At 40.0% G+C, this 22,341-nt stretch overlaps 1 protein-coding gene across 1 annotated transcript; it reads left to right on the plus strand.

Annotated features, from left to right (window-relative positions):
* The first annotated feature begins 5,964 nt into the window (after window positions 1-5,964).
* sdhc (succinate dehydrogenase complex, subunit C, integral membrane protein) lies at window positions 5,965-21,792 on the plus strand. Its single transcript, XM_014141077.3, has 6 exons — window positions 5,965-6,062; window positions 10,739-10,798; window positions 18,231-18,332; window positions 20,931-20,992; window positions 21,186-21,349; window positions 21,522-21,792. The coding sequence occupies exons 1-6, from the start codon at window positions 6,046-6,048 to the stop codon at window positions 21,627-21,629; spliced, it is 513 nt and encodes a 170-aa protein (XP_013996552.1). The 5' UTR covers window positions 5,965-6,045; the 3' UTR covers window positions 21,630-21,792.
* The last annotated feature ends 549 nt before the right edge of the window (window positions 21,793-22,341 follow it).

The raw sequence follows: 22,341 nt of genomic DNA on the forward strand, positions 1-22,341 counted from the left end.
GCTTCCATCTGGCAACTCTATCATAAACGCCTGATTGGTGGAGTGCTGCAGAGATGGTTGTCCTTCTGGAAAGTTCTTTCATCTCCACAGAGGAACTCTGGAGCTCTGTCAGAGTGACAATCGGGTTCTTGGTCACCACCCTGACCAAGTCCCTTCTCCCCTGATTGCTCAGTTTGCCCTGGTGGCCAGCTCTAGGAAGTGTCTTGGTGGTTCCAAACTTCTTCCATTTAAGAATTATGGAGGCCACTGTGTTCTTGGGGACCTTCAATGCTGCAGAAATGTTTTGTTACCCTTTCCCAGATCTGTGCCTCGACACAATCCTGTCTCGGAGCTCTACAGACAATTCCTTCGATCTCATGGCTTGGTTTTTGCTCTGACATACACTGTCAATTGTTGGACCTTATATACACTGTAGACAGGTGTGTGCCTTTCCAAATCATGTCCAATCAATTTAATTTACCACAGGTGGAATTCAATCAAGTTGTATTAACATCTCAAGGATGTTAGCACTGCCAGGCAGTGGCTGTGCTGGCAACACTAGCTGCAGTAACCCATGGGGAGGGGGTCACACTCAGACATTCAAAGAGGGGGTATATTATTGTGACCCCGGTGGCACAAAATCAAAAGTCCGACTGCATGGAGATGCTTGGGAATGTGGTCAATACGGGTGTCTGTATTGTGGGTGTTTCAGGGAAGAGGTGTACATTTGACCTCCATCATCTAGGATGTGACAATGGTTAATAAAATCTCTCAATTTCTGCCCATTTTTTTTGCACGGTCTTGCAGGCCTTCTAATGCAGCTGCAAATGTAAATGCAAATCACACTACAAACTATCACCCTCAGGCACTTTAAGGAAATCATGAATGTCATGGATATATTGGAATTAGTGGATATATGGAGACTTAAATACCCTGACCTAGTGAGATATACATGGCGGAGGCTTAATCAAGCTAGTCGTCTTTGACTACTTTCTTATGCCATTCTCTCTGGCACCAAACGTTTAAAAAGTGTTGATAGGGGACAGAATGCGGTCGGATCACATAATTGCCATATATATTACTCTTACAGAATTTTCACATGGGCGAGGATATTGGAAATTTAATCAAAGCCTACTAGATGATAAATTGTTTAGAACTAGGACAGAAGAATTTATAACTGACTTTTTCAGACATAACATAGGTACAGCAGATCCCCTTATTGTATGGGACACTTTTAAGTGTTTAGAGGCCATGCAATTCAGTACTCATCTATAAAACAAAAGCAATTTACATCAAAGGAGTCCATATTAACAAAGGAAATTGAAGGACTAACAATACAGTTAGATAGCAATAAAAACTGTACCATAGAGGCACAGAATAAGTTAGAGGAAAAACAAAAAGAAATGGAGGAACTTATTCAAGAAAGATCCAGTGTAATATATTATAAAAAATAAAGCGAACTGGATGGAATATGGGGAAAAATGCACCAAATTTTTTTTCAATCTTCAATATAGAAATGCTACCAAAAAAATGTATTAAAACTTGTTACAAATGATGGAGTCACGCATGATTCACCAAATTATATTTTGAAAGAGGAAGTAAAGTACTTTAAGAATATGTTTTTGTTTCAGGTTCCTCCATCTCCACTAACTGAAACTAAATGTATGGATTTTTTTCCTAATAATAATGTAAAATTAACATCTGTACAGAAAGACTCATGTGAAGGCCAAATTACAGAGGAGGAACTGCTTGATGCAATTGGGGCCTTTAAGGATGGGAAAACTCCAGGGCTGGATGGCATACCAGTGGAAGTATACAAAACTTTTTTTTATATACTCAAAGGACCATTATTAGCATGTTTTAACCACTCCTATATAAATGGTAGATTATCAGACACTCAACAAGAAGGTCTGATATCATTATTACTGAAACAGGACCCAAATGGTATATATAAAGATCCAGTCCAATTAAAAAATTGGAGACCTCTTACACTTCAGTGTTGTGATGCAAAAATCCTAGCAAAATGCTTGGCGCATAGAATTAAAAAAGTATTGTCAGATATTATTCATCCTAATCAGACAGGTTTTTACATGGACGATACATTGGAGATAATATAAGACAAGTACTGGAAACAATAGAATACTATGAAATATTGGGGACACCAGGTCTGGTTTTCATAGCTGATTTTGAAAAGGCTTTTGATATAGTACGACTGGAGTTTATATATAAATGCCTAGAATATTTCAATTTTGGGGAATCTCTTATAAAATGGGTTAAAGTTATGTATAGCAACCCTAGGTGTAAAATAGTAAATAATGGCTACATCTCAGAAAGTTTTAAACTATCTAGAGGAGTAAAACAAGGTTGTCCACTATCGGCATATTTATTTATTATTGCCATTGAAATGTTAGCTGTTAAGATTAGATCAAACAATAATATTAAGGGATTAGAAATCCGTGGCTTAAAAACCAATGTGTCAGTATATGCCGATGATTCATGTTTTCTTTTAAAACCACAATTAGAGTCTCTCCACGGCCTCATAGAGGATCTAGATACTTTTGCTATCCTCTCTGGATTAAAACCAAATTATGATAAATTATGATATTACATATTGGATCACAAAAAAATGCAAATTTTACATTACCGTGTAGTTTACCAATGAAATGGTCTGACGGAGATGCGGACATACTCGGTATACAAATCCCAAAAGAAAGAAATGATCTCATCCCCCCAAAAATGTATAGAAAGTTAGCAAAAATAGATAAGATCTTGCTACCATGGAAAGGAAAATACCTGTCTATTTGTGGAAAAATCACCCTGATTAACTCTTTAATCATATCGCAGTTTACCTATTTGCTTATGGTTTTGCCTACACCTAGTGACCTGATTTTTAAATTATATGAACAAAAAATATTCAATTTTATTTGGAACGGCAAGCCAGATAAAATTAAAAGGGCCTATTTATATAACGAATATGAATTCGGAGGGCAGAAATTATTAAATATTAAAGCATTAGACCTCTCACTAAAGGCATCAGTCATACCAAAGTTATATTTAAATCCAAACTGGTTTTCTAGTAAATTGGTACAAATGTCTCATCCTATGTTCAAGAAGGGCCTTTTTCCCTTTATTCAGATTACACCTGCCCACTTTCGGTTGTTCGAAAAGGAAATAATCTCCAAAATATCTTTATTTTTTAAACAAGCCTTAGAAAGTTGGTTGCAATTTCAGTTTAATCCACCTGAAAAGACAGAACAAATAATACAAGAAATATTGTGGTTAAATTCAAATATAGTAATTGATTAAAAAAACTGTATTTTTTGAAGAAATGTTTAAAAAAGGTATAATTTTAGTGAATGATATTATAAATAGGACTGGTGGAGTGATGTCACACATGCAGCTAACAGACATATGGAAATGTCTGCTCTACCCAAAATTACAACCAATTAATTGCAGCATTTCCCAAAAAATGGAAGAGGCAAGTAGAAGGGGAAAAAAGTAAGGAACTTGTATGTCGGCCCTGTATTAAAGAACATAAATGGTTAAAGAAAAGTGTGATAAATAAAAACATATACCAATTTCATTTAAGGACCAAAAAACTGATAGATGTGCCATATAAATTGCAAAATAGTTGGGAAGATATTTTTGATGTGCTCATTCCATGGCACATGGTTTATGAATTGATAAGCAAAACAACGCCGGATTCAAAACTTAGAATTTTTCAATTTAAATTACTATACAAAATTCTTGCAACCAATAGAATGTTATATAAATGGGGGATAAAATCTTCCCAGCTCTGCAGATTCTGCTGTGAGGAGCTCGTTTTTGGTCACAGGTCCAGGAATGGCTGAAGAATTGCAACATTTGCCTAGAACTAACGCTGCAGATAGCAATACTGGGTGATTTGAAAAGCCATAGTCAATCAATCAATAATATAATAATTATTTTAGCAAAAATGTTTATTTTTAATTTACAATCTGTAGAAGCTATGAGAATAGAAAGTTTCAATTGTTTTGTGAAGCATCACAGCACAGTTGAAAGATATATGGCAAATAGAAATCTGAAATGGATGATGTTGATGGATAGATGAGAGGGGTTGAATAGAGCTGAAGGGTGGGACTAATAACAAGATAAACAATGTAAAACATACGGGGTCTGTAAAATGTGTATAGGTTCAGAACTTTTGTGATATAGCACAGTTACAAATAGAAATCAAACTGGATGGACATCAGAAATAGAGGAAGGACTAAAAACAAACAAAAAAGAACTATTGTAAAATAGATTGTGTCTGTAAAATGTGTATAGGATGAATAAATTGAAGGTAAAAGCCGAAGTGTTTATTAGTTTACTCCAATTGGGCGATCGGTGGTAGGGTTTGCGGGGAATAATAATAAAGGTATATTCTTTTAAAAAGTATGTATTTCTATATAGGTATGTGTATGTATGTATGTGTATATGTATGCATGCGTGTATGGATATATATATTTACCCGAAAAATAAATGAGGGATTGGAAATGATGCAGACAATTACATTGATGGAAGCAATATTCTTTCCGCAATATTAAGCTGATCCACCCCCCCCCCCCCAAAAAAAATCTCAAGGATGATCAATGGGCTCAATTTAGAGTCTCATAGCAAAGGGCCTGAATACTTATGTAAATAAGGTATTTCTGTTTTTAATTTCTAATACATTTTCAAAAATGTCGGAAAACCTTTTTTGCTTTGTAATTATGGGGTTGTATGTGTATATTGATGAGGACATTTTTTCTATTTAATCCGTTTTAGGCTGTAACGTAACAAAATGTGGAAAAAGTCAAGGGGTCTGAATACTGCGTCTCCGAACACCTGTGTTGTCACTGAAAAATACTGTTGCTTGCAACTGTGATAAATACCACTATAAACATTGTATGCAGTGTATTTAGCATTTGTGAAATTATTTTGATGTGATATGAAAGTAGATGGATTTATGTTGCTAGAACTGTACCACAATTGGGGAGGCAGGTAGCCTAGTGGTTAATGCGTTGGACTAGTAACCGAAAGTTTGCAAGATGGAATCCCCAAGCTGACAAGGTCAAATCTGCCGGTCTGCCCCTGAACAAAGCAGTTAACTCTCTGTTCCTAGGCTGTCATTGAAGATAAGAATGTGTTCTTTTAACTGACTTGCCTAGTTAAATAAAGGTTAAATTAAAAAAATCTAAAAATTGAGAATCAATTCACATTTAGATGTAGTATTTGGCTGTTTTGACCTCTAAACAGAACAGGTAAGGTCCTTGGACAATAAGGAGTAAAGTCAGTCTCCTTTAGTTCATTATTGGGATAATTTAACCTATGATTATCTACCATGGGTGGGGTGTATAAACCTAAAATGGTTGCAATCTGGCAAAAAACAATACATCTAACAGCTGCAGGGTTCAGGGAAATCTCAACAAGTTTTGACAAAAGCATTTCAAATAGCCTAAAATCAGTTTTAGTATAGACAGAGAGGAAAAGGAGAAGAGAGAGGATTTACTCATCCCAAAATTTGTTCCCATGAGATAAACCCCTTTTTTGTATGGAGGTCTATGAGAGAGTGTCGAATTACCGGAAGCTTATTTGATTTAATAGAAGTTTTGTAATGTTTAGGCTGTTACAAATGTACTGATAAAAGTGGATGCACTTGGCATTCCAGAACTTTGAGAAAAGCTATGCATGTCTGTGGTCCTACCTGATCTCGCTTGCCCGTAATAATTGAGGACACGTATTTACATTTTTTCAACGTAATAGATCATCTTTGGTGTAGATAATTTTTTCCTTAGGCCTTTTGACCTTCCATTCTGACCGTCTTACGGGGACCGTCAGGGTATTTGATATCGAGGATCCTTGGGAAGTACATACTCCCGATAGAAGTGTACATTTTAAATGGGTAAGGGTCATGGTTAATGTTAGGGGTAAGGGTCAAGGTCATGGTTAAGTCGTTAGGCTAGGGTATGGCTGTCCCAAGCATCCCGTCTAGCACTAATCGGACCGCCAGGAAAAATATAATAACATCCGTTTACGCCATATCCTGTTTCAGCTGTTAAAGAAACAATGGCGTTGCTTCTAAGGTCAGTAGTTACCTGTGCTTTATCTAACTTTGAGACAGTTTATTTATGTTTACATTTCGTTTGTTTGTTAGACATATGTGTAATACTTATTAATTTGTCTTAGAGTGGTGTTCAAATAGATTTATTTAGCCAGAGAGCTTGCTTCACCCTACTATCGTCGTAACATTGTTGCTTGCTACACATACTAACGTTAGCATGCTTAGTTAGCTAGCTAGCTCCTCCGACAAGACTTTAGATTTACACCAAGTTATTTTGATAGCTATGAACGCTACAATGAGCTTTACATTCCTATGGAAGCAATGCTTCTAAGTTTCATGTATATAACTAGTTAGCTAGATTACTTGTGTAGTATCCTAGCTAGCTAACACAATATGTACTCTTAAGGAGCCTACCTTTTAGTCCTTAAGGTCCAAGGACATTGTATGTTATTTTTAGAGGTAACGTTACACTCCGGCTGCCAAATACCCCATCTAAACGTCAATTAATTCACAATTGTGATACGGTTCTTGAACAAAGCCCCTTACTTCTATATCACATTCTAAAGTTACACACAGGTGTTCGGAACTAGCCCTTGATAATGAGACTCAGTTCCATTACATCACACGTACAGTACCAGTCAAAAGTTTGGACTCGCCAACTCATTCAAGTTTTTTTTTTTTTTTTTTTTTTTTTACTATTTTCTACATTGTAGAATAATAGTGAAGACATCAAAACTATGAAATAACACATATGGAATCATGTAGTAAAGTGTTGAACAAATCAAAATATATTTTATATTTGAGATTCTTCAAAGTAGCCACCCTTTCCCTTGATGACAGCTTTGCACACTCTTTGCATTCTCTCAACCAGCTTCATGAGGTAGTCACCTGGAATGCATTTCAATTAACAGGTGTGCCTTGTTAAAAGTTAATTTGTGGATTTTCTTTGCTTCTTCATGCGTTTGAGCCAATCAGTTGTGTTGTGGCAAGGTAGGGGTAGTATACAGAAGATTGCACACTGTCCTGTGTGGCTCAGTTGGTAGAGCATGGTGTTTGCAACGCCAGGGTTGTGGGTTCGATTCCCACGGGGGACCAGTACGGAGAAAAAATATGTATGAAATGTATGCATTCACTACTGTAAGTCGCTCTGGATAAGGGCGTCTGCTAAATGACTAAAATGTAAATGTAATGGCCCTATTTGGTAAAAGACCAAGTCCATATTATGGCAAGAACAGCTCAAATAAGCAAAGAGAAACGACAGTCCATCATTACTTTAAGACATGAAGGTCAGTTAATCTGGAGAATTTCAAGAACTTTAAAAGTTTCTTCAAGTGCAGTCGCAAAAACCATCAAGCGCTATGATGAAACTGGCTCTCATGAGGACCGCCACAGGAAAGGAAGACAGAGTTACCTCTGCTGCTGAGGAAAAATTCATTCGAGTTACGAGCCTCAGAAATTGCAGCCCAAATAAATGCTTCAGAGTTCAGTTAACAGACACATCTCAACATCAACTGTTCAGAGGAGACTGAGTGAATCAGGCCTTCATGGTGGAATTGCTGCAAAGACACCAATAAGAAGAGACCTGCTTGGGCGAAGAAACACGAGCAATGGACATTAGACCGGTGGAAATTTGTCCTTTGGTCTGATGAGTCCAAATTTGAGAATATTGGTTCTTTGTGGGACGCAGAGTAAGGGGACGGATGATCTCTGCATGTGTGGTTCCCACAGTGAAGCATGGAGGAGGAGGTGTGATGGTTTGCTCGTAGTGGGCCTATTATTTGTTTTATAACAGGACAATGACCCAACACACCTCCAGGCTGTGTAAGGGCTATTTGACCAAGAAGGAGAGTGATGGAGTGCTGCATCAGATGACCTGGCCTCCACAATCACCCGACTTCAACCCAATTGAGACGGTTTGGGATGAGTTGGACCACAGAGTGAAAGAAAAGCAGCCAACAAGTGCTCAGCATATGTGGGAACTCCTTCAAGACTGTTGGAAAAGCATTCCAGGTGAAGCTGGTTAAGAGAATGCCAGGAGTATGCACAGTTGTCAAGGTAAAGGGTGGCTACTTTGGAGAATCTAACATTTCTTGAAAGTAATATTTTGTAGTTTTGATGTCTTCACTATTATTCTACAATGTAGAAAATAGTCAAAATAAAGAAAAACCCTTGAATGAGTAGGTGTCCAAACTTCTGTATAGGTGAGTTTAGTTAAGAGACATGACGCTCAATCTGAACATTAATACATGTCACTTGCGGTTTTGGAAGCATAAGGACCTAATCTTTCATATTAGTGAGAAATAATAATAATAAAAAATGTTAGATTGAGCCTGTTACTCTTTCTATTCCAAGAACCTTAGATGTTCTGTTTAGAGGTGAGTTTGGTCTGGCAGCCAAAACAGCCAATACTCCAGTTGCAGCCGATAGTATTTTTCAGCGACAACACGTTTGTGGCGTCAGTCTTCCATTTATACACGTGTTTGGGGACTTAGATAGCTAATTATCACAGGTAAGCCTCTGTCTTCCGCCTGTGTCCTGTAAACAATCGATGTAACATGGAAATATGGCTGTGTAGACAACAACCCTCACCCTCTGGGGGGGTGCGTTAACGCAGAATTTAGCATTTTTCAAGCACAAAAGGGAAAGATTAAACGTAGTAAAAATATCTTGCTGCGTTTTGTACACGTACATCTAAAATGCTTCTAATTGTAAATTCTGCTCGGCTTCGGTCAGGGTTCGTTCCAAATCGTGAATGTAGAAGTACTAATTTCGTGCTTCATTTGCACTTCTCAAATCGGATGAAATATCTTTGCTCTTGTCACTGGATCACCAGACAGCGCTCTGACTGATGTGTAGCAACAGATTATCCGTTATATTGACGGGATAGTGAAATGGCCTCTCCGGAACCCAAAATAAATGTCTTTAAAAAATGGAAGGCAGTAGGGAGGAGGCAAGATCCTGTGGGACCATTCGGGCCAATGAGAGAGCAGATATACGCGTGTGAACGACAGGTACAACTCCGATGTAAAGTGTATTTTCTCAGTTGCCTAATCATTACGAAAATGTATACGCGATCAAATAAGCATTACATTTTTTATTAACCAAATTCGACACACTCTTATTGACCGCCATACAAAACCTTCTCGCTCTGAGCGAATTTTTGTTAATGTAAATGACACCTGCTGGAGAAGACAGGTTTTGGGCCAAGTTATGCCTCTCGCTTCACCTCTTCCTCTCTTTGTTTAAACTACTTTTCTCAGGTACTTTTCGTACTTTCCTCCTGTGTAGTTTTTCTCCGGTTGCAAGATTAAATTATGTAACTGGCTACATTCTTTCTATGATAAACATTAGAAATATGATGACCATGCATTGTTTTTGCAAAAAATACCTTGCTTTTTCATTGGAATCTAATGTACGTGTGTGGCTGCTAGCCAAATAGCGTTGCACTTCTGTTGTCATGTGATGAAAACTATTTTCTGCCGAATGTGTTGCACAAATGTATTTTGTGTGAAGAAAAACTATAGTTCATGCCCCATCTCACTCTATTGAAGCAACAAAAAAAAAACACTGCGACCACTGACCCTATAAATGTGTAGTAATTTAACATTTTTTTCCCCGCTGATATGGAAGATGTTGTTTCCATAACCGTACCACAGGCGATCCGTGTTAACAGTTTAGAGCATGAGTACCCAACTACCTTCAGCTGATGGACAATTTCTTTCTTGAGCGGTTAGTTGGGGGGCTGGAAATCAATTACAAATAATTTGTACACAGCAAATTGACTGTAAGCCCAAACCAATATAGTATTTGACAAAAACATACTGTAATTATTTCAAACCTTGACTAACTTCCTCCATTAGTAAATGCATGTGCTGCTCTTCTCTGTCCATAGCAGCTCGGTCTGTGAGTACCTACAGTAATTACTGCACTTGGGCTGCTCTTCTCAATGACCAGACATTAGAGAGCTATTAGCAACTTTTCGTCACTCTTAACTTAGACTAAGTGAAATAATCTCTCCTGTCTTATATTTGCCTGAGGTTGAAGCACTTCGGACACCATCTCTTATCTTAGTCATATGACTGTACTGCGTAGCGAGGAAAATGGCTCGGCTTTTAAATATTAGTGATCAATTTGGTGATACCAGAGCCCTGCCCTACCCTAGTTATTGATGGAACAACAGGCCCTGCCCTAGTTATTGATGGAACAACGGGCCCTGCCCTAGTTATTGATGGAACAACGGGCCCTGCCCTAGTTATTGATGGAACAACGGGCCCTGCCCTAGTTATTGATGGAACAACGGGCCCTGCCCTAGTTATTGATGGAACAACGGGCCCTGCCCTAGTTATTGATGGAACAACGGGCCCTGCCCTAGTTATTGATGGAACAACGGGCCCTGCCCTAGTTATTGATGGAAAAATGGGCCCTGCCCTAGTTATTGATGGAACAACAGGCCCTGAGTCGGGTAGCAGAGCTCTAGTTTGAACATGAACATCCTTGAAAATGTTGAACTCTGATTTGCTTGTGCATATTATTTCAGCTGTTGCTCAACATGGTTTCACCAATATCAAGCTGGGAGTTATGTGTAGGCTCTAATCTCCTCTCAGGAATTAGGAAGTGTCTCAGTGAAACAAACTTGTTTCTACTAAACCATGTTTTTACTAACATTACTAAATGTATGTTGTTTGATCTCTCTCACAGGACACTAGCCCGACAGGGCACTTGCTTGTCCCGCCCTCAGTTTGGTGTTTTCTACAGACAGTGAGTAGATTTTGTGTGTGTGTGTCAGGTGTTGGAACTGAAATTATTTTCCAATCGTTTCGTTCTGAACAGAACCATTCTTTTTTTTCCTTCTGTTGCACTGTTCCGACCAGCAAAATACATTTCTGAAGTGGTTCAAACCCCCCAAAAAATATTGCTTTATATCATTCCTTTCCGTTCCTTTTTAAACCTCTGAAATATACACTACTGTTCAAAAGTTTGGGGTCACTTAGACATTTCCTTGTTTTCCATGAAAACATACATGAAATGAGTTGTAAAATGAATAGGAAATATAGTCAAGACGTTGACAAGGTTATAAATAATGGTTAGAGCCAGTTTGCGCTGTTCTGTGAAGGGAGTAGTACACACGATCTTCAGTTTCTTGGCAATTTCTCGCATGGTATAGCCGTTATTTCTCAGAACAAGAATAGACTGACGAGTTTCAGAAGAAAGTTCTTTGTTTCTGGCCATTTTGAGCCTGTAAACGAACCCACAAATGCTGATGCTCCAGATACTTAACTAGTCTAAAGAAGGCCAGTTTTATTGCTTCTTTATTCAGGACAACAGTTATCAGCTGTGCTAACATAATTGCTAAAGGGTTTTCTAATGATCAATTAGCCTTTTAAAATGATAAGCTGGGATTAGCTAACACTATGTGCCATTGGAACACAGGAATGATGATTGCTGATAATGGGCCTCTGTACGCCTATGTGGATATTCCATTAAAAATCAGCAGTTTCCAACTACAATAGTAATTTACAACATTAACAATGTCTACACTGTATTTCTGATCAATTTGATGTTATTTTAATAGACCAAAAATGTGCTTTTCTTTCAAAAACAAGGACATTTCTAAGTGACCGCACACTTTTTGAACGGTAGTGTATATATTTTTACATTTAGCTCGACATTAAATTACTACACCAATCAGGGCACATAGAGCAGCTTGGTGTGGAGTGGGTAAGCACTTTAATTTGTTTAGGAAAGTCGTTAAGAGCAAATTGTATTTTGCCGTAACAGCATGGTTTAATCATAATGAAAGAGACAAACACACACAGTGTGCTGACAGTCAGTGTAGGGTGTGAGATGCAACTGACATTTTGAGGGTGAGGATGGAGGAAGCTTGCCTTGAAGCGCTGGGCATCTTATTACATGCATTATCGGAGTTAGGTCCACAGCTACACCTACAGAGGAGTGGCTTCCATAGAGGAACTTTGAATGTCTTTGAACTTCCCAGTTGGTTTAATGGTCTCTAACTAACACGGTTGTAGAGTAGCTATATATATATATTTCCATTTTTTACGATTTAACAATCAACAAAATAGGACACAGATAATTCCGTTATTCCTCCCACCTACACAAAATAGCATGCTCAATGGGAGCACTTCGTGCCAAAGCCTTCCTTCCCCAACACATGAACACCTCCCCTCATCCGGTATTGGCTTCAATGATTAACAACAATAAAACTAAACAGAATGACTTTCACATCCAATGCTCGAAAATATATTATTCAATGCAAAAACAAATAATACATTAAGAAAATGAGGCCGCTGAAGTGATGACTCGAACTGCTGAAAGTCTCCCCAGACATCAGTCAGTTCACAGGGGTTATTACGTAAATTGTACGTTATTTTTTTCAGATGGAATATAGAAAGTTGTTTTAGCCACATCTGCTTGGCAGAGTGTCACTTTTCCATATAAAAGCGGTGCATTTATTGGCTGCATTGACTGCTGATGCATCAACTTGAGCCTTGTGTTAAATGAAAGATGCTGAGCATCTAAAAAGAACTCTCCCCATTTCCCATCCTCAACAATGAGACCAAGGTCATCATGCCAATTCATCCAAGCCTTCAGAGCTTCATCGTTCCCCAACAGAGCTTGAAGACCAGAGTACATGTAACAAATGAAACCTTTTACCTCTTTCCTTTCCAGCCACAGTTTATCAGGTGTATATTTACTCATGGACTGAATCCTCACCTCCCTGTTCACTGGCAACATAACACCTAACCTGTAGGTACTTGAAGAAATTAGTTTGAGGTAACTGAAAATGAAATGCCATTTGTTGAAAGGATAGTAGTTCACCCTCTCAATATAGATGACCAAATGTTTTAATTCCTTTGTTGAACCAAGAACATGTAATACCATGTCTCAGGGGTTTTGGTAAGATGGGGTTCTTATAGAAAGGTGTTTATTCATATATATATAGATCGATTCTCCTCTGTTTACAGACTTCAATCAATATATTTAAAGTGTTTTTAATTAAACTCGTTTGAGACCTAACAAAGCTTAAGGTGGGGCTAATATAAGGTATAGATGCCAAAGAAATTGGGGAAAGACGCTCTTCCTCTGTCTCCAAGAGGGTGAACTTGTTGTTGTATCTTGCCATATCCACACAGCCTTTAGCTGAGATGCCCATTAAGACAACTGGAAGTCAGGTAGCGTAAGGTTTGAATAAAGTTGTGTGTTTCGCTCTGGGGGTTCCCTTTCCATAGAAATGACGAGACCTTCCTATTAAGTTGTTTGAAAAAACTTTGGCAATAGGAAAGGGTTAGGTTTGAAAAAGGTTCAATAATTGTGGTAATATATTAATCTTTACACAATTGACCTGCCCAATAAGAGAACTTGGTCAATCCCGCCGTCTATCTAATTCTTCTCCAACCTTTTTGAGAAGTGGAGTATAGTTCTGTTGATATGTCTTAATAATTTCAGAAGGAATTTGCAATCCCAGATATGTCATTTTCTGAAGTCTCCAAAGAAAAAGGCTGGTCCAAGATTGGGTTCTGCATAGCTGCCCTGTTAAAAGGCACAATTATACTCTTCAATATTTTTATTTAATATCCTGAAAAGGTCCCATATTCTTTCAGGATGTCAACTAATTCCTGGAGTGACATTTCTGGTTTGGTGAGGTAAAGCAGAATGTCATCAGCATATAGATGTTCACACCCACCTATATGAACACCATGGCTGGATGAGATCTAAAAGCTTTTGCCAGTGGCTCTATAGCCAAAGACAAAGATGACTAGCGGGACAACCCTGTCTTCTGCCACGTGATAGAGAGAACTGTGAGGAAATGTTTCCATTAGTTAGGATCTGAGCTACCGGACATTTGTACAGTAATCTAAACAGACCCTACATACTGAGGTCCAATATTCATCCTCTGTAAAACTTCAAACGGGTTGTTCCATTCTAAGTAGTCAAAAGCTTTTTCCGCTTCTAATGAAGCCGCCACTACAGGTTCTTGGTCATTCTCTACATAATGCATAATATTAAATCATCTTCTGATATTATCAGGAGATGATCGGTTTCTTACAAAGCCTGTTTGTTCCATATCAACCAAGTCAGGAAAAAACTTATTCAGTCTAAGAGCTGAGTTTCGCAAGAATCTTACATGAATTGTTCAATAGAGATATTGGTCTATACGACCCACAAAGCAGAGGATCTTTCCCAGGTTTTAACAAAACTGTGATCGGTGCTTGTTCAAGTGTGTCTGGGAGCTTTTCTGTCTCTGTGGCAAGGTTAAATATATTGCAAGAGGCTCAATTAGTTTGCGTAAAAAGGGTCTATAGAATTCAATAGGGAATCCGTCTAACCCTGGTGATTTTCCCCCTGCAGTGTTGAAAATGGATTCCCTAATTTCCTCAGATGTGATCTCTTTCTCCAAGTACTCTCTATCCTCATCAGTTAAAGCTTGTCAATTGAGTTTGTTCAAAAATTCATGCATTCTGGCACAATTATACTTTAGACTTGTACAATGTTTTCATAAAACTCCCTAAAGACTAGATTCATTTCCTCAGGACCCTGAACAACTGTTTTATTGGGCAGCTTAATAGAGCCAATAACTCTAATAGCTTCCTCATCTGCCAAGCAAGCAACTTTCCTGCTTCATCTCTATGTTCGTAGTAGTTTTGTTCTCCTAAGAACGTTTTCTGCTTTGTGGGTCGTCAGGGTGTTACATTCCAATCGCTTTAATGACTCAACTATACAAAAAATTAGACTCATGTCTAATTATGAACCATGTTCATTTTCAAGAAATGTCTTTCTCCAACAAATCTACTTTTAGCCTTATTCGTCTTACGAACACCTGAGGTAAACGTAATGATTAGCCCCCTCAGATATGCAACGACAGCTTCCCATAAAATTAGGGGGGGGGGGGGGGGGGGTGGTGGTGGTGGTGCAGAGTTGATATTGGTGCTAAAAAATATATGTTGATATGAGTGTTCAGAAAGGTTAGAAATGTGTGTGATTATTTAGTAAGTATGTGCCAAACCTCCACCTTCTTGAGGATGGCTGTTTTATTGACTGGTAATGAAGCCAGCAGCCCAGAATGATCTGATATAGATCTTGGTAAATACTTGCACCCAGTAGTTAAACTTGCCTGCAGGAATAAGAGATAAGTCGATTCTAGACTAACTGTTATGGACAGGGAAGTAAAAGGAGTGTTCTTTTAACCTTTTTGGTTGTGAACTCAGGATGATGGTGATGATTCACTAATTGTCCCCATTTCATTGTTGAGGGATGATAGTTATCGTCTGGTAAAGGTCATAGCTTGTCTTTTTTCCTGTGCTGCATGGGTGCGTTTGGTTTTCGCTTTTCTCACCGCGCGGGACAGGTTTCAAGGGAGCCTTGGTGAATGCCGATTGGTTGACATTTTGAGTGTGCGGCTGGTGACCATGAGCATATTCTCTGTTTTTGTTTTTTTACATTGTCAAGTGGGGCTAAATAGTCCGGTCATTATTGTTGCCGATGTTTGTCGCTTTAATTCAAAATTTATTTTGTGACTGAAAACATTTTCATGTTACAGGGAACAGTCTATGGACTTTTATGCAATATACGTGTAATCTACAATTAACCTAATTCGGGCGATGCATAGCAGGTACATCTATCTTAAAGTCTAGTGCGTCTTTGCTGTGTGCTTAGGGTTGTTGTCCTGATGGAAGGTGAACCTTCACCCCAGTCTGTGCTCTGGAGCAGGTTTTCATCAAGGATCTCTCTGTACTTTGCTCCGTTCATCTTTGCCTCGATCCTGACTAGTCTCCCAGTCCCTGCCGCTGAAAAACACCCCCCCTGCATGATGCTCCCACCACCATGCTTCACCGTAGGGATGGTGCCAGGTTTCCGCCAGACTTGACACTTGGCATTCAGGCCAAAGAGTTTAATCTTGGTTTTTCATAAGACCAGAGAATCTTGTTTCTCATGGTCTGAGTTTTTTAGGTGCTTTTGGCAAACTCCAAGTGGGCTGTAATGTGCCTTTTACTGAGTGGCTTCCATCTGACCACTCTACCATAAAGGCCTGATTGGTGGAGTGCTGCAGAGATGGTTGTCCTTCTGGAAGGTTCTCCTATCTCCACAGAGGAACTCTGGGTGCTCTGTCAGTGACCACTGGGTTCTTGGTCACCTCCCTGACCAAGGCCCTTCTCTCTCGATTGCTCAGTTTGGCCTGGCGGCCAGCTCTAGGAAGTGTCTTGTTGGTTCCAAACTTCCATTTAAGAATGATGGAGGTCACTGTTCTTGGGGACCTTCAATGCTGCAGAAATGTTTTGTTACCCTTACCCTTTGTGAGATGCAGAGTAGGTGAACGGATGATCTCCGCATGTGTAGTTCCCACCATGAAGGAGATGGTGGGGGGTGCTTTGCTGGTGACACTGCAGCAATATGCCATCCCATCTGGTTTGCCCTTAGTGGGACTATAATTTGTTTTTCAACAGGACAATGACTCACAACACACCTCCAGGCTGTGTAAGAGCTATTTCACCAAGGAGAGTGCTGCATCAGATGACCTGGCCTCCACAATCACCCGACCTCAACCCAATTGAGATGGTTTGGGATGAGTTGGACTGCAGAGTGAAGGAAAAGCAGCCAACAAGTGCTCAGAATATGTGGGTCTCCTTCAAGACTGTTGGAAAATCATTCCTCATGAAGCTCTTTGAGAGAATGCTAAGAGTGTGCAAAGGCTGGCTACTTTGAAGAATCTCAAATATAAAATATATTTTGATTTGTTAAACACTGTTTTGGTTACCATATAATTCCTCTTTAGTGGGGAGAAAGCCATCCTCTTGAGTTGTGTGGGAGAAAGATCCGGAATGATCATTATTCTGGAATCTCCGTACTTGAGCACTTCCTTTGCTCTGGCAGCTGAGAGGATGCAGACTGTGTCCTGGTACCATAGACATGTAATGACAAATGCCCTGGGTGCAACCTGGCCAGGCAGCTGTCTCCGTAGGGTGCGACGGGTCCTCTCGACTTCCAGTGGGTGCGAGCAAGGCGGTAGACCTGGGGAATCCATTCCCGTAGAAAAGAGATGGCGTCTCTTCCCTCCACTGCCTCTGGGGAAACCTTGAAATCTGAAATTGATGTAATTTTCATAATCTAATTTCTCCTCGAGTTTAGAAGTGGCGTCTTCCAACTTCTTGTACTTTTGATCCACGTCCTTGCGGATTTCCAGGATGGCAGCCAGGTGGTCATCATGGTCTTTTAATAACTTTGTCACTCGTCCCTTTGTGACTTTCTGGTCTTCGTGTAGTTTATCAACCAGAACATACATTTTTATGAGGTGTTCATAAAGTGTCTCTTGGATTTTTCTTATACCCTTTCTGAACCATGCTGGTGCTACTTCCGAGCAATCATCCTCCGAGGCTGAAGAAGGGCTGTCAGAAGGTGGCATTTTTCTATGCCTCTTCTGAGGCTTTGCAAGATTTGGCATATTTTGTTTTGGGCGATAAGACATGTATTAACTTCCAACTATTACCGAACTGGTAAACCGTGTCAAAATGCCTCAACATTTTTCTGATGTTCGAGGACGCTATGCAGATGCGTCTTGTTAGAGCTTCGCCATTGCCCATTAAAAACACTTCTTACCTTTTTGTAGTTTATAAATCCAATGTGAAACGTGATCACTATAGTATCCTTAACTAGCATTGGAAAAAGTCAATCCATTCTTCTCTAATTAAATATCTCAAAAATTTCTGAATTACGCTTGTAACATCGTCAGTAGGCTACAGTAACCTATGCTTCAGAGGGGAAAGGCAGGTAGCCTGCACACCCACTGGCAAAGATTTCCAGCTAGCGGGCAGACTCTGGAATACGTTTCTGAGTGACAGAGGGAGGGCTTTGCATAGGCAAATGTGTTGTGATTTTTGTGGGACTGGGAAAAAATGCCTGGAACGTAAAATAACGGTTTCCCATGCTTTTAAAATTAAGGTTCTGTTCTGGAACAGTATAAATCACTTTCGGTTCAGGTTCTGTTCCTTAAATAATTTCATTATTTTCCTGTTTTCGGTTCTGTTCCCTGAACCGGTTCCAACCCTTGGTGTATGTGCCTGCCCACTTGTCTCTGTTATTCTTTAATGTAATTACATGTTATGTTGGAATTGACTGTGTATGTTTTCTCTAGCATATTACTTGTTCTTAATATACAATTTCTCTATTTCTTTAGTGCTGTTCCAATGGGAACCACAGCAAAGGAGGAAATGAACAAGTTCTGGGCCAAAAACAACAAATTGAACCGACCCATGTCGCCACATATCACCATCTACCAGTAAGTTGGCTACGTGCGTAATAATGAGTAAATTAAGAAACTCACACTGCACCTCAGCAATGGCTGTGTCAAATTGAAATTGTGAAAGGGTGCTCATCTGATTGTACTCTCCATAGTCTCCAGGCAGTTTCAGAGATCACTCCAATAGGAAGACAATACACACAGCTTTGATTCAGTGCTTTGTGACATTGTTTATGGACAGGGGAGCAAGTACCTTTTTAAACCACAAAACAACCACTCAGGCGCTCCTCGCAAGATAATTAACTCATTATTAGGGGTGTAATTGTTCACCAAACCCACAGTTCTGTACGAATTGTGGTTTTGGGTTTAGGTTTCGGTACAGTGGGAAAATGAAATTATTTTTGATTTGACAAAAAATGTCAAACTAACCTCAGGATCTTGAGCTATATAATGTAGGGCCATATTTATTTCTTTTTTTACACAGGTTTGTTTTTTTCCTGGTTTTCACTCTGTAAAATCAATTATCTCTTAAAATCACACTTTAAAAAAAATATATAAAAACAACAATTGTGGGTTCTACATCTACAACAACGCTTAAACCAACAGGGGGCCATTTCTGGGGTCTGGGGAAAAAATGTAAGGCATTTTTGGGTGTAGATACCCTTTAATCATGATATTATTCTGCCAGGTATGTGTCGTCTACTTTGTAGTTTTAATATTTTAAATTGAGAAGCCTTTTCATCTACCAGGAAGAAGCCTGTTGTCATTAGCATCATCGCTAACGGCTACACAAAGTGGTAGACACACACACACACACAGAGAGGGGCATTCCCACTCCTTTGCCTTTTCAGAAAGTTAAAAGAACATACCAAACACGGCTTATCATGTTTGGCAAATTAATTAATTCAATACATTTAGTTGACTTCTTACTAAGTTCAATAAATTTTTGCTTCTACCGGGAGCTTTAAACAACAATGGAGGATCCTCCAATTCTGGGTTATCGACCCCCACCACGTGCTATCGTACAGAACTATTTCCCCGGCTGCGCCTCACAAAAGCATAGTTTGAAATGCGCCAATTAGTTGTTTTTAGCGGAATAGCCTACAATGTTTTCTCAGCTCAGATTTACTCGAGGAATAAAACGCAGTGTAGGCATAGCCTTTAGGCTTAGTGGATTACAGTGTGGGCGTAGCCTTTGGGCCTAGTGGATTACAGTGTGGGCCTAGTGGTTTACAGTGTGGGCGTAGCCTTTGGGCCTAGTGGTTTACAGTGTGGGCGTAGCCTTTGGGCCCAGTGGATTACAGTGTGGGCCCAATGGATTACAGTGTGGGCCTAGTGGATTACAGTGTGGGCGTAGCGGTTTACAGTGTGGGCCTAGTGGTTTACAGTGTGGGCCTAGTGGTTTACAGTGTGGGCCTAGTGGTTTACAGTGTGGGCCTAGTGGTTTACAGTGTGGGCCTAGTGGTTTACAGTGTGGGCCTAGTGGTTTACAGTGTGGGCGTAGCCTGTGGGCCTAGTGGATTACAGTGTGGGCCTAGTGGTTTACAGTGTGGGCGTAGCCTGTGGGCCTAGTGGATTACAGTGTGGGCCTAGTGGATTACAGTGTGGGCCTAGTGGATTACAGTGTGGGCCTAGTGGATTACAGTGTGGGCCTAGTGGTTTACAGTGTGGGCCTAGTGGTTTACAGTGTGGGCCTAGTGGTTTACAGTGTGGGCCTAGTGGTTTACAGTGTGGGCCTAGTGGTTTACAGTGTGGGCCTAGTGGTTTACAGTGTGGGCCTAGTGGTTTACAGTGTGGGCCTAGTGGTTTACAGTGTGGGCCTAGTGGTTTACAGTGTGGGCCTAGTGGTTTACAGTGTGGGCGTAGTGGTTTACAGTGTGGGCCTAGTGGTTTACAGTGTGGGCGTAGTGGTTTACAGTGTGGGCCTAGTGGTTTACAGTGTGGGCCTAGTGGTTTACAGTGTGGGCCTAGTGGTTTACAGTGTGGGCCTAGTGGTTTACAGTGTGGGCCTAGTGGTTTACAGTGTGGGCCTAGTGGTTTACAGTGTGGGCGTAGCCTTTGGACCTAGTGGTTGTTGTTTTCTTCCATATACACTATTTTTGTAAGTATTCATTCGGATTCACAGTTCAGACAGAAACCGAGGTCCCTGTACCAAACGGTTTGGTAGGAATATGTGTACCGTTCCAAACCTACTAATTATGTAAAGAGCCTTTTAATGATTTTGCTCTTAACAGTGGAAGGGTTAGATTTAACCATCGGGTCACGTGACCAGGTAAACACAAGGGACCTATCTTTAGGTATTGACAGGGTTTGTATCCAGTGTGAACTACAAATGCTGTTTGTATACTGTATGTGTGTGTTGTCATGGTACCCTGTGTTGTCATGGTACCCTGTGTTGTCATGGTACCCTGTGTTGTCATGGTACCCTGTGTTGTCATGGTACCCTGTGTTGTCATGGTACCCTGTGTTGTCATGGTACCCTGTGTTGTCATGGTACCCTGTGTTGTCATGGTACCCTGTGTTGTCATGGTACCCTGTGTTGTCATGGTACCCTGTGTTGTCATGGTACCCTGTGTTGTCATGGTACCCTGTGTTGTCATGGTACCCTGTGTTGTCATGGTACCCTGTGTCTTGCAGGTGGTCGGTGCCTATGATGATGTCCATCACACACAGAGGCACGGGAGTGGGACTCAGTGGAGGTATAATTAATATACTAACCTCTTACAGCACACTCCAGGGTCAACTTTTCCCTAAACCATTATTGGGAGAAATTCAAAAACTGACCCCAAGATCAATGTCAAGTGGCAACTTCACCCTACTCCTTTACAGTACATGGAAAAGACCACAAGATCACAGTCCTAAAAACATCATGTTGTCCCCTCTGTCTTTCAGGTATCTCAGCATTTGCTCTCTTAGCGTTGGTGTTGCCAGGTAACTACCCATACTACCTTGACCTGATCCACTCCCTGTCCATCGGCCCTGCTCTACTCGGTCTAGCTAAGTTTGGCATTGCCTTCCCTCTGTCCTACCACACCTTGAATGGAATCCGCCATCTGGTAAGTAAAGTCCACAGCGCATAACACTAGGTCATCGCCTTAAAACTAATATACTGCTATGTTAGTCCTTGTTGATGTCTGTCCTTTAATGTATCCTCCTTTTCTTTCTCTCGTTCTTTACTGTTATTTTTGTCTCTCTCTCTGTCTCTCTCCGTCGCTCTCTCTGTCTAAGTTCTGGGACAGTGGTAAGGGATTTACGCTTCCTGAGGTGTATCGCTCGGGCTACGTGGTCATCGTGCTGTCAATACTGACCTCCATTGCTGCCATTGCATACATGTGAGCAGCATGGCGGAGGAAGGGAGGAGGAAGCGAGGTGGAGAGAATATGGAGGGAGGGATGAAGTGGTTGTTTTGTTTATATATTCTGGTCTTTGTGTCACCAACACAGTAATTGAATGGATAAATGTATAAATAAATAAAATGTTTTGTGGTTTATCATGGAAAGGTTTAGCCTGGTCAATCAGTTAACATGGTCTCCGGGGTAGACGTAACATAAATGTGAATCCGGGCGACTCAATTACTAGGATATGCTACGTTTCGTATGGTATATATTCATTTGTGGATGTTTCGCATGGTATGTTATAAATTGCAATTTGTATAATATGTTACAAATTGCAATTCGTACAATATGTTACAAATTTGCAAAACGTATGATATGTTAAGAATTCCAATTTGTTGTGGCTAACGTTAGCTCGGTGGCTAATGTTAGGTAGATTAGGGGTGAAAGGAATATCTTTAAAAAGTCATAAGTAGTTGCTAAAATTGTCCGTGATTAGTTTCAAACACGCATTCATTCTTTGGGTTGCTAGACGTTCACGTTATTCACCCATCCAACCACTCTACTTTCATTGTTGCCTTAAGTAATTTTCTGTCTTATGTAACCATACATATCATACTGATTTGAGGGTGCCGGATTTAGATGTACTATGTTATGTCTAGTCTATGAGACCAGGCTGGCTGTGCTCAAGTTTAATTTCAAGTGAAATGCATGCA

Source organism: Salmo salar, chromosome 14 (assembly GCF_965601325.2).
Source record: "Salmo salar chromosome 14, fSalSal1, whole genome shotgun sequence".
Lineage (NCBI taxonomy): Eukaryota > Metazoa > Chordata > Actinopteri > Salmoniformes > Salmonidae > Salmo > Salmo salar.